Source organism: Athene cunicularia (genome assembly GCF_003259725.1).
Source record: "Athene cunicularia isolate RWA chromosome 1 unlocalized genomic scaffold, athCun1 chr1_part2, whole genome shotgun sequence".
In the NCBI taxonomy this organism is placed as follows: Eukaryota; Metazoa; Chordata; class Aves; order Strigiformes; family Strigidae; genus Athene; species Athene cunicularia.
In genome coordinates, this window is record NW_020799092.1 from 29,480,183 (window position 1) to 29,496,516 (window position 16,334).

Below are 16,334 nucleotides of genomic sequence, written 5' to 3' on the forward strand. Positions count from 1 at the left end.
GGGGGGGGGGCGGAATTAATAGAGCGACTTGGAGGATACCTGGCATTTAGCCAGAGTCAAACCATCACAAGACATGAAGCTAAAATATTGTTACTGCACTTTTTTTCAGTATCTTTAAAAACAAGCATATTAATTGCTCCCTATTCTTGTAGCTGAAAATGAGAACAACTGCTGCAAGGCATTCCTTTCCTCTGAGCAAGGTTGTTTATGGTAAAGAATACTAGGCTTTGATCAGCCACTTATATTTATTAAATTGATTCCAATATCTTTGCCAGTGGGCTGTATGGATTCTCAGCATGAGATGCTCCTGCTCATTTAGAGTGGTTGAGATTGTTTTTCAGTGGAATTTTCCATTATGATTGGTGCTGTCTTTCTTCAAAGCACAATTTGCTCACTGTGCAGTACTCTTTGTCCAATATAATATGCAGAACCATTTTATATCTTGCACAATACTTTCATTTTCTTACCATGATGCTTTACCTCCATTAATTATCTTGTCTCAACCAAAGTCAAAGTCTTCTTTTACAGCTCTCTTGCATGTAGCCTGATATGCTTGTTAGCAGCTGTTAGGTAGAGTTTTTCCTCCCCCAACCTTCCTCTCTTCAATAATAAGTTTGAAGGCAGTCAAGACTTCTCAGGGAAGATAAAAGACTTTTTTCCAAAGACATTTGCCTTTTCACCGCCTTTTTTTTTTTTTTTTTTTTTTTTTTTACAGACAGTAATCCTGCATGCCCCACAATTTTTGCACAAGTACCTCCCTAAGGAGATAACTACCATTGCATACAGTTTTTTTAAACAGAGATGTTTAAAACTCTCCAAACCCCAATCTAATTCTTTGTTCATTAGACAGCTGTAGCAAATCAGTGTTTTTTCCTCCATCATGTCAGAGCCAAACAAAAGATATACAACCTCACTGAGACGCAGACTGTAGAGCAGGTAAAGCTTTACAAAAGCTAGTCCAGTGTGGTGGTTTAAGCCCTGCTGGGACTGGAGATCACGTTGCTGTTGCCCCTCCCCCACACTCAGCCAGCCAGGCAGGAAGTGAGGCACAAACCCCGGGTTAAAATAAGACATTTAATACAACAGTGCAATAAGCAATCTGAACAACAGTAGTAGCAATGATAGCAAAAATAAACAGTAATAACAGTAAAAAAGATAAAAGATATACAAAGAAATACTGCAATGCTTACAGACAGCTCACTCGTGATGCTCTCCAAGACCAAAGCCATAAAGAAAAAAGTTCCCGCACTCCCGCACCCAGACCTGACATCAGCATGGTATGAATAACCCGGCTGGAAATCCCTTACCCCTCTCTGCTGGGGAAACTTAACCCTATCCTAGTTGAACCAGGACATAATCCACCCCTTTATTCTATACCATATGTGTCATGTCCAGCTGCCATTTAGCAGTTAACAATAACAAAATAACAATTTACAAAGGCACAGCATAATTCACGGCATGTTCTCACCCAGAATCAGGTTCCCCTGTGGTACACATCAGACCTCTCCATTGTCCTGCATCACCCACCAGGTACACCCAGGTCCCTGAGCAAAAGCAATCCTGTGGATGGGTTTGCCTTTACCTTTGCCTGGTGCAGGACTAAACCAGACCATTTTTCCCAATATATTCCTCATGCGCACCACAGGGACTTTATCCCCATCTACAGCACGTGGAGGTTTTGACTGAGCCGGGCCAGCTCGCCTGGCAGATCCTCTTGTGTGACTAGCCAGGTGGCCTTTGACAGATGCATGTCCCAGTCTTTGAAAGTCCCACCTCCCAGTGCTTTCAATGTGATTTGTAACAGTCCATTGTAGCGCTTGATCATCCCAGAGGCTGGTGCGTGGTAGGGGATATTGTAGACCCACTTGATGCCGTGTTCTTCTGCCCAGGCATTTATGAGGTTGTTTCGGAAGTGGGTCCCGTTGTCTGACTCAATTCTCTCTGGGGTGCCATGTCACCACAGGACTTGGGTTTCAAGGCCCAGGTCAGTGTTCCCGGCGGTGGCGTGGGGTACTGTGTTAATTTCCAGCCATCCAGTGGTTACTTCCACCATTGTGAGGACATGGCACTTCCTTTGGCAGGTCTGTGGCAGTGTGATGTAGTCGATCTGCCAGGCCTCTCCATATCCATATTTCAGCCATCGCTCTCCATTTTGCTGGGGCTTCACTCACTTGGCATGTTTGATTGCAGCACACATCTCACATCTGTGGATGATCTCTGCAATGGTGTTAATAGTAAATTCCACCCCTCGATCTCGAGCCCACCTGTATGTTACATCTCTACCTTGGTGGCCTGAGGTGTCATGGGCCCACCGGGCTATGAACAGTTCACCTTTGCGCTGCCAGTCCAAGTCCACCTGAGCCACTCTAATCTTAGCAGCTTGGTCTGCCTGCTGATTCTGTCGATATTCATCAGTGTCTCGACTCTGGGGTACATGGGCATCCACATGGCGCACCTTCACAAAGAAGTTTTCCACACGGGCTGCAATCTACAGCCACACCTCAGCAGCCCAGATGGTTTTACACTTACGTTGATAGTTGCTCTGTTTCTATTGCTGCAACCATTTCCATGGGGTATTTGCCACCACCCACGAGTCAGCGTAGAGGTGGAGCCTCGGCCACTTTTCCCTCTCAGCAATATCCAAAGCAAGCTGGATGGCTTTCACCTCTGCAAACTGGCTCGATTCACCCTGTCCCTCAACAACTTCAGTGACCTGTCATGTGGGACTCCATACAGCAGCCCTCCATTGTCAATGTTTTCCCACAATGCAACAAGACCCATCAGTGAACAGGGTATATCACTTCTCCTCATCCAGCAACTTGCTATATGGTGGGTCCTCCTTAGCATGTGTCACCTCCTGTTCTGGTGACATCCAACAATATTTGCTCTCTGGCCAGTTCGTAATCACCTCTAGTATCCCTGGGCGGCTGGGGTTCCCTATTTGAGCCCGTTGTGTTATCAATGCAACCCATTTACTCCACGTGGCATCTGTTGCATGATGCGTGGAGGAGGCCTTTCCTTTGAACATCCACCCCAGCACCAGCAGTCGGGGTGCCAGGAGGAGCTGTGTTTCAGTGCTGACCACTTCTGAGGCAGCCCGAACTCCTTCGTATGCTGCCACTATCTCCTTCTCAGTTGGTGTATAATTAGCTTCAGAGCCTTTGTATCCCCGGCTCCGAAAGTCTAGAGGTCGGCCTCGGGTTTCCCCAGGTGCTCTCTGCCAGAGGCTCCTGGTAGGGACATTTTCCCCACCTGCGGTGTTGAGCATGTTCTTAACCTCCTGCCCTGCCCGGACTGGCCCGAGGGCTACTGCTTGGGCAATCTCCTGCTTAATTTTTTCAAAGGATTGTTGTTGCTCAGAGCCCCATTTAAAATCGTTCTTCTGCGGGTTACATGGTAAAGAGGGCTCACAATCAGGCTGTAGTTCAGGATGTGCATCCTCCAGAACCCCACAGTGCCCAGGAAAGACTGAGTCTCCTTTTTAGAGGTTGGTGGGGCCATGGCTGTTATCTTATTTATCACCTCCACTGGGATGTGGCAATGCCCATCTTGCCATTTTATTCCTAGGAATTGAATTTCCCTTGCAGGCCCCTTTCTTTTGCTTAATGGCAAAGCCGGCCTTCAGGAGGATTTCAGTTATCTTCTTCCCTTTCTCAAAGACTTCCTTGGCTGTATTCCCCCATACAATGATGTCATCAATGTAGTGCAGGTGTTCTGGAGCCCCACCTTTCTCCAGTGCAGTATGGATCAGTACATGGCCAATGGTGGAGCCGTGGTTCCACCCCTGGGGCAATCGATTCCAGGTGTACTGGATGCCTCTCCAAGTGAAAGCAAACTGTGGCCTTCACTCAGGCGCTATCGGAATGGAGAAAAACACGTTAGCAATGTCAATCATGGCATACCACTTGGCTGCCTTCGACTCCAGTTCATACTGGAGCTCTAGCATGTCTGGCACTGCAGCACTCATTGCTGGTGTAACTTCATTCAGGCCACGGTAGCCCACAGTTAGCCTCCATTCACCATTAGGCTTTCTCACTGGCCATATAGGGCTGTTGAAGGGGGAGTGAGTTTTGCTGATCACCTTCTGGCTTTCTAGGTGACGCATCAGCTGATGGATGGAGACCGGGGAATCCTGGTTGGTGTGGTATTGCTGCTGGTGCACCGTCCTGGTAGCAGTTGGCACTCGCTGCTCCTCAACCTTAAGCCGCCCCACCACTGAGGGATCCTCTGAGAGGCTGGGTAACGTGGACAACTGTTCAACCTCCTCCAGGGCAGCTACACCAAAAGCCCACTGGTACCCTTTTGGTTCTTTGAAGTACCCTCTCCTGAGACAGTCTATGCCCAGGATGCACGGGGCATCTGGGCCAGTCACAATGGCGTGCTTATGCCAGTCCTTCCCAGTCAGGCTCACTTCAGCTTCCAATAGGGTCAGCTGTTGGGATCCCCCTGTCACTCCGGAGATGCAGATGGATTCAACCCCACTGTAGCTCAATGGCATCAGGGTGCACTGTGCGCCAGTGTCCACCAAATCCTTATATTCTTGTGGGTCTGACGTGCCAGGCCACTGGATCCACACTGTCCAGTAAATCCGATTATCCCTTTCCTCCACAGGGTTGGAGGCAGGGCCCCTCCAATCCTGCTCATCATCATTCACTTCTTGTGAGAATGATTTACTGGTCCCCTCAAGGGGGTCAGACATAACGTTCACCATTCTATTCTGTCTGGGGAATTTCTGACTGGACACTGGAGCTGCAATTTTCTTGAAGGACTCCCCTTTTGTGATGGTCTTCCCTTTTAGCTGCTCTACTCGTGCAGCTAGGGTGGCAGTGGGCTGTCCATCCCACCTCCTCATGTTCTCTCCATGGTCGAGGAGGAAAAACCACAGGGTGCATCTTGGTGTGTGCCTTCTGCTGCCTTTCTCTTGGGTGGGGAAACATTTACTTCTAATGGCTGAAACATCGGCCCGTGCAGATGGAATACAGGACATGTCCTCTTCCATTTTCTGGACCCTCTGAGACAATTCCTCCACAGCTGAGACCCAGGAATGTTGAGATGAAGGGAGATTTTCCTCATATTGACAGAGCTTGCCAACCACTCCATCCACTGTTAGAGTCTGGGTGTCTGTCTACCAGGACACTATTGCCAATGCTTTTGAGTGTGCTTCTGGTGCGCTCTTCAGGAACTTTCGCCACATCAGGTACCCCCCTTGTAGGGGTACCTCTCCCTTACACTGAGCAAGAGTCATTTCCAAAGGCTGAGGGTTTGAGCCTGTTTCCCTATTTCCCTATCAATGCCAGCATCCTTGGCCAAAGATCCCAGCTGCTTGGCCTCTCTCCCCTCCATTTCAAAAGCACTGACTGGCTCTTTGGCTTAGCTGCTGTGCTGGTGGAGGTGACTGATACTGGCTCTGCCTGTTCCCCCGGCCCAGCTGCTGTACAAGTAATTTCACTCTCAGATTCTGTAGCCTTTTCTCCTCCCTAGGGCAGTGGATGATATTAAAGGGGACACGGTAGGCATGGGCAAGTCCCCAACACATTGCAACGATTTCAGTCTCCTGGGTTTTGCCACATCGGTAACACATCCTTTCTAAGCACTCCATCAGCTTATCAGGGCTCTGTGTTTGGGAGTGAAATTCCAAAGCATTGGAGGTGCCCACTGACTCAGGCCTTTGCCCATCTTTTCCCACACATCTTGCCACTCACTATTATCTGACCTCGGGGCAGGTTTCTGGACACTGCTACTGTTAGAAAAGTGCCGCATGGCCCAAAACAAGATCTGGCAGGCATTCAGAAAGCAGTGTGCCACAATCACACTGGCCTGCAGGCTCCAAGGATAACTGAGACTCCCCAAAGCTGATAGGATCTCTTCCGCTGGCTCACCCATAGAGGGGGTGAGACCCCTAACAAAAGCCCAGGCAGCAAACAGGTACTGGCCTACCCCCACACACAGCGATACAAACACATTATAAGCAGTCAGTAGCCTGTATAATAAAACAATCCCCTTTATACATTTTACACCACCAACAAACACCAGCACTGGGAACACACAGTGGATATAAGGAATAATCCAGCCCCACCACACAAGCAAGTTTGCCAGCATTGCAAACATTTCTGTTTGTATTTGTTTGATAAGAAAAAATTACACCTAACAAATTGCTCAACACACTCTGGTCAGGGTCTGTCCCTTTTTGATTCGTATTTCAACCCTCTTGTGCCCCACATTGGTGCACCAAAAAAGGCTGTGTTGGTTTAGGCCCTGCCAGGACCAGAGACCACACTGCCATTGCCCCTCCCCCACCCTCGGACACAAGTAGGGCACAAACCCCGGGTGAAACTAAGAAAAAATTTAATACAACAGTGTAATAAGCATTCTGAACAACAGTAGCAATAACAACAATAAACAGCAATAACAGTAAACAAGACAAAAGATATACAGAGAAATACCGCAATGTTTACAGACAGCTTGTTCGGGATGCTCCCCGCGACCAAAGCCACAAAGGAAAAAGTTCCCATGCTCCCGCATCTGGACCTGACAACATGGTATGAATAACTTGGCTGGAGATCCCTTCCCCCTCTCTGATGGGGAAACTTAACCCTATCCTAGCTGAACGAGGACATCCAGCAACACAACATGCAAGAACTAGTGGGTTGTGCATCTTACAGTATTATTCACTCACCAAAACATTATTTCTCAAGGAAAAAAGAGCAAATTTGGCTCTCTTGCTTTATTGCATTACTTGTTTTTAACTGTATCACAAACTTCATCTCTATTAAACTGGCAACATTGGCTGAACTAGACACAGGTAAAGTACTGAAAACCAAACACGCTTACTTGGGAACTTACATCTCTGGTTAAGGTTTACTTCTCACTGTGATTAACTGTTTGATACCGATACACACTTTAACATAAAGTGGGCTAGCATATTCAAATAAACAGCAACTAAAAGGAAAAGCTTCTACACTTAGTATCAAGCTGCAGAAATACAGCAGTTTTTAAGTATGAAAAACAGAAAGATATGAAAGGAATTGTATTGTTACTGAAGATGTACACAACCTCCCACAGCAAAAGCTTCCAAGTTACCAAGCTTGAGGTGATGCACATGTTAAGCTATACCAGGGAATTTACTATGAAGATCTAACCCTTTTTCCACCAATGTACAAATCTCAAAAAAAAAAAAAAAAAATTCACAAGCAAAGCCCAAATATTTCACTCTAAGTTTTCTAAGTCCACTAGTTTAAAAAGCAAGCAACTGACAAAAAAACCCTCCACTCCACTACCCAACCAACTTGAGATGCACTGGATGTAATTTTTCTAGGAAAAAACAAAACCAAAGCAGGCTCCATAACTGACTTCAAATGAAAATCTGGCCCCTGAAGCCTCCCCAGCAAATGGGTATATTTACATGGCTTAGTAAATCACCACAGCCCAGTTATTTTTAATAAATAACGCACTACAGAACTGAGGCTCTGCTGTAGCCTTCATCTCTGCAATGTTCTTCCTCTGTAGAGTCTAGATAGTACAAGAGCCTCACAAGAGCTGACTAAGTCTATAACTAAAGATATACAAATTTGACAAAATAATATTAAGTATTTAATTAAATAACAGTCTGATTAAATACTTCAGTTATAGTATTTGTTACAGGCAGGAACAGCTTTGTATTTTTTTTATCCTCAAAACAGGATGTACACAGCATGTATCCTGTGCCCTGTTATGCTCTTTCTTTCAATGGTGCAGTCTAGACAGCAGCTGCATTTCATCCCTTAAGAATCAGCATGCTAAAGACATATCTGAATTGCTCCTACCCATCTATATGCAGTAGCAACACACTCAACTTGCAAGTTAATGGCACTATATCAAATATATAGAAGTAGGGAGTTTTGGCTGGGAAACAAGCAGTTATGTGGTAATAAAGAGCTTCTTACAATAATGCAAGGCTGCTAACTCAAAACTACAGAAAATTACTAACAGTTCAACTCCAAGCTGCTGCACTGAACCCTACATTATCTGGTGTTTTGGTTTTTGTTTTCCAAATATTAAAAGACATGCTGGTATTTCTATAGTCCTAAGGTGAGGGGCAAAACTTTATTCAGTGTGTGAAGATAAAAACAAAACCCTCGAGAACACATTGGGGACAACAGGCTTCTTGCCGCTTATGATCACCACATTCATGTGGCTGCCACTGCTTACAGTGAAAATCAACATTACATAACAACATATTTTCAGTCTCCTCATTGCTGATTTCTTCTCAGTCATCCAATGCTTCCTCATTGTTGTATGCTTCAGAAGTATTCACCAGTGCCACCAGAATGCAGAATATCAGTAGCAGCAGAGAAATAGCACGAGCAAGTAAGAATAAGCATGCCAGTGGCAATAATGGAGTCAAATACCCATTTATGAACTACAAATAATAATAAAATGCTAGTATCAGATATCTGCAGATTTTATTTTTTAAATGAGATGCCAATGACACAAACTCTTACCCTGCAAACATTAGTTTACTTATCCCTTTACTTGCTCTGTAAAGGGTGGTAAACCAGCCAAGTAGTAATACAAATGTTTAATTGTAATTTCTGTTAATTAAAACAGAGGCCACCACTGCATTCACATCATTATCTACCACTGTCTCCACAGAACTCTAGCAAGTCCAAGCGTGTCTGTTTGAGCCTTACAAGAAAAATACACCAAGAACATAAAATGTTTCAAAGTAGGAGTGAGCAAGTTACACAATTACTCTTAAGATATTTTCCTTCTGAATTCCCTTTAGGGGAAATCATGCAGGAGAATTCTTCTACTACATGAGGCAAAGGTTTCTGTAATCAAGATAACAAATCAGACTGAAGTCAGACATATTTATGAACAGAAAAGAAAGCTCAGAAGTCATGGAAACATACATCAATACATGTAATTCTAGAATAGAACCACTGATTATACAGTTCCTCGTACACAACCTGCAGTTTGAGCTTTGATTAAAGACGTTGTTACTCGATCAGAGCACTCGACAAGCCCACCAAGATCCAGCTGGGTGTTGCTGCTCCCTGCCGATGCAGAGCAGGGTTTGCAGTTGGCTTTTGCAGGGGCACAGTGCCCCCTGCCACTACGAGTCCAGAAGGGGCTGGCTATGCGTTCTGCTCCGTGTCTTCAACTGTGACTGCGCGATATCTGCCAGGGCACTCTGTATCTTCTCCAATAGCATATCCCCACGATAAACTACCTCTTCCAGACGGCCAGCTGCTTCATGATTTTCTTCTTCTAACCGATACAGACTAGCAGCCTTTAAAATAAAAGGGAGAAAAGTACAGATCTTCAAATATAATACAAAATTGACTTTGCTACTAAAGGTAGGTTATGGAACACTTAGTGCTACCTAGAAAAGGAAAAGATTCTCTCTTTAGCCCCCGAATTAGATACTAGCAACTTCAAAGCAACTCGTTATAGGTTGCAGCCTAAACCAGTGCATATTCACATGAAGTAAGTAACCCCTCCACCAAACAGAAATGTTAGTTTCTTTCATATTACAACTCTTGGCTCAGGACAGCTTTTCTTGATGAGAAGTGAGTATCTATCTCTCTCCTCACTCTCTTACTAGAAGGTGCTCAGCAAGATATAAGCATAACTTCTTTAAACCTTTCAGTCAAATAGCATATTTCAGATTAAATTGTATTATTTAACATTTTTTTCTTCAATATTTTGTTTCAGAACCAAACTGCTTCTCAGTTAGAAAAAGTTTAGTGAAATACAACATTTTAACTACAAAATATTAGTATTTAAAAATATTTACCTAATTTAAAACCACTAAAACTTATTCTAACTGGATAACAGAAAACATAAAACAAAATAGTTTCAAATTGATACTTTTTAAAGCAGTTATACAGGTCCTTAAGAAATCATGCTTAAACTAACTGGCAAATTCTATCCACATATTTACCTTCTGTTCTGCAACACTGATGGTTTTAGTGAAGGTGAATATATGCATCAAGGACATGATAGCCCTTGGAGGAAGGATCAGAGAAGGAAGATGGCAAAAGGTAAGAGCTTGAAATTTATTTCACTTCAATTATTTCAGTCTCAATTGTTAAATGGTTGACTGCAGGTAAACCATAGATTTAAGTAGCATACTGCCAACTTCATCACAAGGAACTCAAAAGGGAAGGGTAAATTGTGTTGGGCATTAGTGTAGCAGCCCCTTTTATCATTTAAGGCAAGCCTCAGATTTGAAACATAGACCAAGACAACCTTTGTACAAAAGTTAGATTGGCCAAAGTACATGTCTACTAGCCAAGTATCCATCTGCGGCTTTCCAACAAAACTTATGCTGTGTATTTTAGAGGTTTCAAGCACTTTAAAAACAGTTCTTTTTAAAGAATGTCAGAACATGTGTCTTTAATACCACACCAAATTAAACAGAAAATAATTATCAAAACTAGAATCAGTAAGTGATGGAATCCAAGGTTACATCTCAAAACCACACCAAAAGACAACAAATTCCTGTGAAATGAGATTCTGCATTAACAGAGCAAGAAACCGTTCAAGTATCACCTCTAAGAAAAGCATGTCTCTACTGGATAACTAACTCCTTTTTCTAGAACACCCTGCTTTCCTTGCATCAGTTGTCACTATGATCAGACCCTGCTCAATCATGGAAGAAGTCCGTAATTTGTCTGCAGCAGGAAATCTGTCTTCAACTATTAACTATGCAGTTACATGAAATTATGCTGGTGTTAATGGGCCCAATTAATATGTTCAGCAATTACTGTGACTAGCAATGTTTCCAAGTTTAATCCCCTCTGTTTAAAACCAAACGTGATGTCACTCACTGTCAAGTCATTTGTAGTTGGCCTAGCAGGTACCTCTAGTATTAGTCTTTCATAAAATGCCTTTGAATAGTTACAGATTATTAACCTGGGTGTAAAACTTTCAGATTATCTTAAAGAAGCTACAGGGTTCTCAGAGAAACAGCACTTGTTGCATTCTAAAAAGAAAATACTTGATGTAAATCTAGTAGTTGAGAGCCAGAAAGAAGATTCTATTTAATAGGCAAAATCTGTAGAAATAACAGCAAAACAAGCACCAAACAAACCCCAACACAGCAGTGTTCTTTGAATTGTGGGTCTAAGGCATTTTTGGAAGCAAGAAACAGATGAGTATCATGAAAGGATTCACAAGCTGTTTGCAGCCGTTCAGCTCCTGTAAGGCAGGGAATGGAGGTTGTGATACTGGCTGCCCCTGCTAATAGCTGCCTGGCCAGTATGTGCTTTTTGTTACCAAACTCTTCCTAGAATAACTTTGGTCTAAAGAGAGAGGAGTGAGAAACAAAAGCACCAAGTTTGGCTAGTCCAAAGAAGGACAGCCTATTACTGAAAAGTGAAATAACTGCTTTGTGACAGAGCTGGAGAACTTAAAGGATAGCCTGCAAACCCTTTAACAACCAGAAACGTTGTGGAAGAACAAAAGGCTTCAGTAAAGCATTGGCTCTGCAGCTACAAAAATGAAACATGCTCCTCATGAGTAAGAGAATGTGAAAGATTACCCAAGAGAAAAAAGTCAACAAAAACCCCACAACCCATCAGTACTGTTGCATTTATTGTATTAATATTTGAATAGCTGAGGAGAAAGAAGAGGTAGCAGTTTCCAGTATTGTGGTGTTATGATAAAAGCACTTTTTTTTTTTACATCCTAACAGAAAACTAAAATTAAAATATTCTCACTGTGTATAACCTTATTTAGAACTAGATGCAAGTACAGTATTTTTACTAAGCCTATAAAATACTTTCAGTCTACCCTCACGAAAAATGCAGGCTTATAGCAAAATAATTTTTCAAGATTACATGGCCTCGAGTAAAAATGTGTGTTAAAAAAAGAGAGAAGTTTGCCTTCAGTTATGTTTTGGTATTTTAATTACGAACACTCTTACCTGCAAAGCTGCTGTCGATTCTTCACTAGGCAGGGAATCTATTAGAACATCAATATCTTTTGCAGTTCGTGCAATCAATGCTGCAAACAGCTGAGCATACTCTTTAAAAAAAGAAAAGTCAGGCTACTCAGTGTATTGTTAGAAATAAGCACAATTCTGCACACACAGCACAGAAACATCTATAGACTTGAAGTATGCGGGTGTTAAAAATTGTCCTACATGAAGAAAACAACAATATCACAACCGATGGGAACTCAACCATACAGGAAGATTAAAGTAGTTTGATTCCAATCCTAGATTAAGCAAGGTAAGTGGTCATACAAAGGGCTGGGCTTTGTACAAATGAACAGCTAGAACTCCATCACTATTAGACAATTAAGAAATTATTAATATCAGTATTAAGTATCCTACTCACTATGTTAAGTATTGAAGTAGCTAGAAAATAATTTTTTTCATTCCTTGCCTTGAAATCTGCCACTAGACAAAAAAAAGAACACTAGAAACAACATAAAGATAGCAATTGAAATAGATGGATTGTTTAAATCATGTTAAGCAACAGATTATTAGAGAGAAAATACTTTCTAATGGCAAAAAAATCTATAGAAGAGATTGACAGTCTCAAAGATACACCTGACTAACATATAAACAAAACCCAAAACCAACATACACATTTAAAGTTTAGTCAGGGTCACCACAGGGTTTACCTGTAAAGAGTTTTAAGGGCTTCTTAAGACACATAACCGGTAGTTTTGGTTTGCCTCATCAGCATCACTAACATGGCTGTATGATTTTAGTGAAGTCACTATATTCAGAATTTTAGGAAAAGACAAATCAAGAGAAATCAATCACGACCTACCATCTTAAGACCTTAACAATGCCTCTAGCTCCTAGCACCACACTGATGTTGGACCCTGGAACAGAAGCAGCTGAGAAAGCAAATTAGCCTTTCAGCTGGCTTTTCCAAGTAATTCCAGTATCAGAGCAAACCACCACAGACTAATGAAGAGCTAATATTCAACTGTCCTAAAAAGTATATTTCTGCACTCCAAACAAGTCTCCCCCAATATCCTAACAGACTACTCTGATGTATCTAAGTTTTTCTCAGAGAAAAGAAAAAACAAGAGAGGAAAAAAAGAAGAAAAAGATGCAGAATTAGAGTAACATGGTTATTTAAATACTATCTTGAAAATCTCCGATCAGAAAGAAATTTTATTTGCTTGCTAATTTCAGTGTCTTAGACCAGTTTCTCATCTCTCAATAAAAATGCAAGACAGCCAACACTATCACCACAAATGCCAATGGGTAGATTCATTATGACATTATTCCTTAATTAATTACATAAGCAGATGAAACATGGAGAAACACAAATAATTAAAAGTTTATGACATGGAAAATTTTAAATTCATACATGATTTCATAAAACTAACATTAATTCTTTATAAAAAGACTTCTTGGAAGCAACTTACAACTCACTAACAACCTCTTGCAGCAATCCTATTAAAAGGGTTTATATCTATAGAGCTACTGTATCTGTGCAAAGAAACCAGCACAAGAAATACATAGCAACGCTTATATAACACTTAAAATTACATTTCTGCTATCACTATCTTAAGCAGCAAGTGCAGCTGACAAATTTCTGACTTAACTTCAATCACTCCACCAGCTACTGGTGAAATTGTTGAGCATGAAATACAGATTTTGTATGATAGTATACTGTATCAGCACACGTTCACGTTTTGTTAGAAAACGCGTACAGACTTGCCTTCCGTTGGATTAGCAGGCTGATCTTTGTTTATTGCTGTCTGAATGTTGTTGAAGGCGGCTGGGGGGCCGCACTGCTGCAGCACTCCAATGGCATTACAGAATTGGTCTGCGAGCTGCAAGCGGTAAAGAAATCGTTAATTTATTTCACCACTAAACTATTCCAATTTTATTTTGCATCCCAGCGGATGACACATACCCCGGCGTCACGTGGGTACACACCTCCGGAGCGATACCCTCTACCTGGGGGCCGAAGACCGCGGGGCTGCGGAAAGGGATACCAGCCCCTCACACACGCAGCGGCCGAACCGGGGGGCAGTAGTAGAGACCGTGGGGCAGGAGAGAACGCGACTGAGAAGCAACCTCCCCTCCCCGCCGGGAAGGAGAACAAAAGGCGTTGGGGGAGAGAAGAGAGCAGCACCCGCCTCACCGAGTTTACCGCATCCTGCAGCTGCGTCAACCGATCCGCCATGGCGCCGCCTCCGCCCACCTGACCAGGCGCGCAGCAACCATCGAAGCCAATAGGGTGCCTGGATGTTGGGCGGGCGGGGAGGGATGGAGGCGGGACGGTGGCGTGTCACTGGCCTCCTTCCGGTGGGGCAGGGCGGGCCTGGAGCGCCCCCTTCAGGCCAGGAGGTGGCTCGCTCCTACCTTGGGTCAGGCATCGGGGCTGCGGGCCCCAGCGGGGCCGCGCACAGGAAGCGATTTTCTGACAATTTTTCTTGCTTTCCCGCCTGCGGTTGGCAGCTGCTGAACTGCCCCGCTGGGGCCAGGCAGGCCCTGGCTTTGAATAACACCGTGCAGTGGAGGGACGGGCTTGGCCCCTGAGGTGCTTTGGGCAGTGCCAGAAGGGTGCGCGGTGGCGGCGGAGGGAAGGGCACAGCGTGTCAAGGGAAGTGGCATAGCAAGGTCGTTTATTTCTCTCAGAGACACCTATCCACACTCATGATTGTAGCAGGGTAAAAAGCCTTGGTTCCTGTGTTACCAGTGCAAGAAGGCCACCATGCCCAGGAGCGCACAGCTGAACACAGCACTGCCGCTCAGACATGCCACTCCAGCCCTGAGCTGGGCAGGCATGGTGCCTAGCCAAGGGGGAGCAGTGGAAGGCTAGGAGTGTGGTATCTGCAACGATCCAGCTTACAGCCAGCAAGAGCCCTGTGCCTGTGGGCTGGAGAAAAAGGAATACTGGTTTGTGCCAGTCAGTACGTATCTGGCATTTAGCTGATGGTCATCCAGCACTTAAAGCCTTTCTTCCTATCTCTGAAAGCCGGGCACAATGTCAGCCTTTCCCCAGCGAGGAACCTCCCCTGATTACCAGGGAGGTTTCACAGCCAGCAGCCAGCCTTGGTTGGGCCAGGCTGAACATGAGGAAATGCCATAGCACAAGGTGAGTGGGACAGGACACCCAGGGAGGATGCGCACTTGCTGCCCTCAGGGCTCTTCAGGCTTGGGGAGGTGAAACCATGGCTAGCCTGCTCTAGTGGTGGCCATAGCACGCTCTGAGGGGGCAGCTGGGCTGGAGACCTCCAGGAGTTTCTTTTGACCAACTTGTCAGTGATGCTGTGGGTGCCACCCAGCAGCAACATGTATGCCATGAGACAACTCTGCTGCTCACAGCTCTGCTCTTTACCATGATACAAACTAATCCAACAAAAGTGTTTTTCTGATGGCATGGCTGGGGTTAGGATTTTGTGGGCCTGTGAATGTAAACTGGGCTGTGGGGCTTCTTCGTGCTCCTCTGTTAAAAAGCCAAGTCACAAACTACTTCACTGCAGACCAAAACCTACCATGCATCTCTAAGGAGTTTATTATTTAAGTCAAGAGGTTCCTTCTTGCATTTCCATGTGCGGGATGAGTCTGGAATAAGTGAGGCTCATGGCACGAGACAAGCCTCTCACAGGAACTGTTTATGACTGAAAGCCATTGAATGCTGAGCTGTGAATAAAGAGTGACTGAGGTCTCGCTCAGAGAGGTCAACTATGATAGTGGCAAACACTAAACATAATAATATTTCTTAGACTTTGACTCACAGGAACCTCATTAAGCAGAACAAAAATAACCTCAGCAAACTGGATAACCTGATGGAGAAAGGCTGCCTTCCTAAGCACAGCAGGCAAACACAGGGAGAAGAAAGTACACCCATTTATGTGAAATCGCTATAAATGTGGACCAGCACTCATCTCTGTGTTCTTATGCTAGACTGACAGCTTCCTTTCGCATTTTAACCAGAAACCAGGTTGAAGCAAGCTGGGGGAAAAATAAACACAATAGGGGTGATTGTATGAGGCATTTTAGAGTCTAGGTTACAATGCAAATTCATAAATAAGGCCCAGATAACAAAGTGAAAACAGTCCCCCCAAAAAGAGAGACTTTTAATTTGCCTTATATTTTCTCCCGTCATATGCCCATGAAACACCTTTGCAGCCAGAGGTGCCTCAAACATGTACCCATGGGTCTCTAGGGCCTGGCTGCATTTTTTTACCACTGTTTGTAAGGTGAAAACAAATGGCAGCTTCATTAATAGGTTAAAAAAAACCCCACACAAAAACAACTAAATCCAAAATAAAAAATAAAAATTGAACCCTCCCCACTTCGACCTTCCCAAGCCTTGCACGGCGGCGGACACGGCTTGGGAGGATAAAGGCGGTTGGGGGGGGGGGGG

At 44.0% G+C, this 16,334-nt stretch overlaps 1 protein-coding gene and 1 long non-coding RNA gene across 2 annotated transcripts in view; one reads left to right on the plus strand and one right to left on the minus strand.

The window, feature by feature from the left end:
- Positions 1–12,599, plus strand: part of LOC113490393 — a 22,144-nt gene extending 9,545 nt beyond the window's left edge. Inside the window, exons 2-3 of the long non-coding RNA XR_003400223.1 lie at positions 1,479–1,489; positions 12,589–12,599. This is a non-coding gene — a long non-coding RNA (uncharacterized LOC113490393). The remainder of the gene's footprint in view (positions 1–1,478; positions 1,490–12,588) is intronic.
- MED21 (mediator complex subunit 21) lies at positions 8,028–14,207 on the minus strand. Its single transcript, XM_026866813.1, has 4 exons — positions 14,103–14,207; positions 13,674–13,788; positions 11,912–12,012; positions 8,028–9,271 (listed from the first exon to the last, which is right to left on the minus strand). The coding sequence occupies exons 1-4, from the start codon at positions 14,142–14,144 to the stop codon at positions 9,095–9,097; spliced, it is 435 nt and encodes a 144-aa protein (XP_026722614.1). The 5' UTR covers positions 14,145–14,207; the 3' UTR covers positions 8,028–9,094.
- Between the last annotated feature and the right edge of the window lie 2,127 nt (positions 14,208–16,334).

What these genes read in the sequence shown, in the direction of transcription:
- MED21 (XM_026866813.1), bottom strand. Translation starts at nt 14,144, where the DNA reads ATGGCGGATCGGTTGACGCAGCTGCAGGATGCGGTAAACTCG. An exon ending in TGCAGGATGCGGTAAACTCG is followed by an intron (nt 13,789 to 14,102) that starts GTGAGGCGGGTG and finishes TACCGCTTGCAG; the next exon opens with CTCGCAGACCAATTCTGTAA. An exon ending in AATCGACAGCAGCTTTGCAG is followed by an intron (nt 9,272 to 11,911) that starts GTAAGAGTGTTC and finishes TTTATTTTAAAG; the next exon opens with GCTGCTAGTCTGTATCGGTT.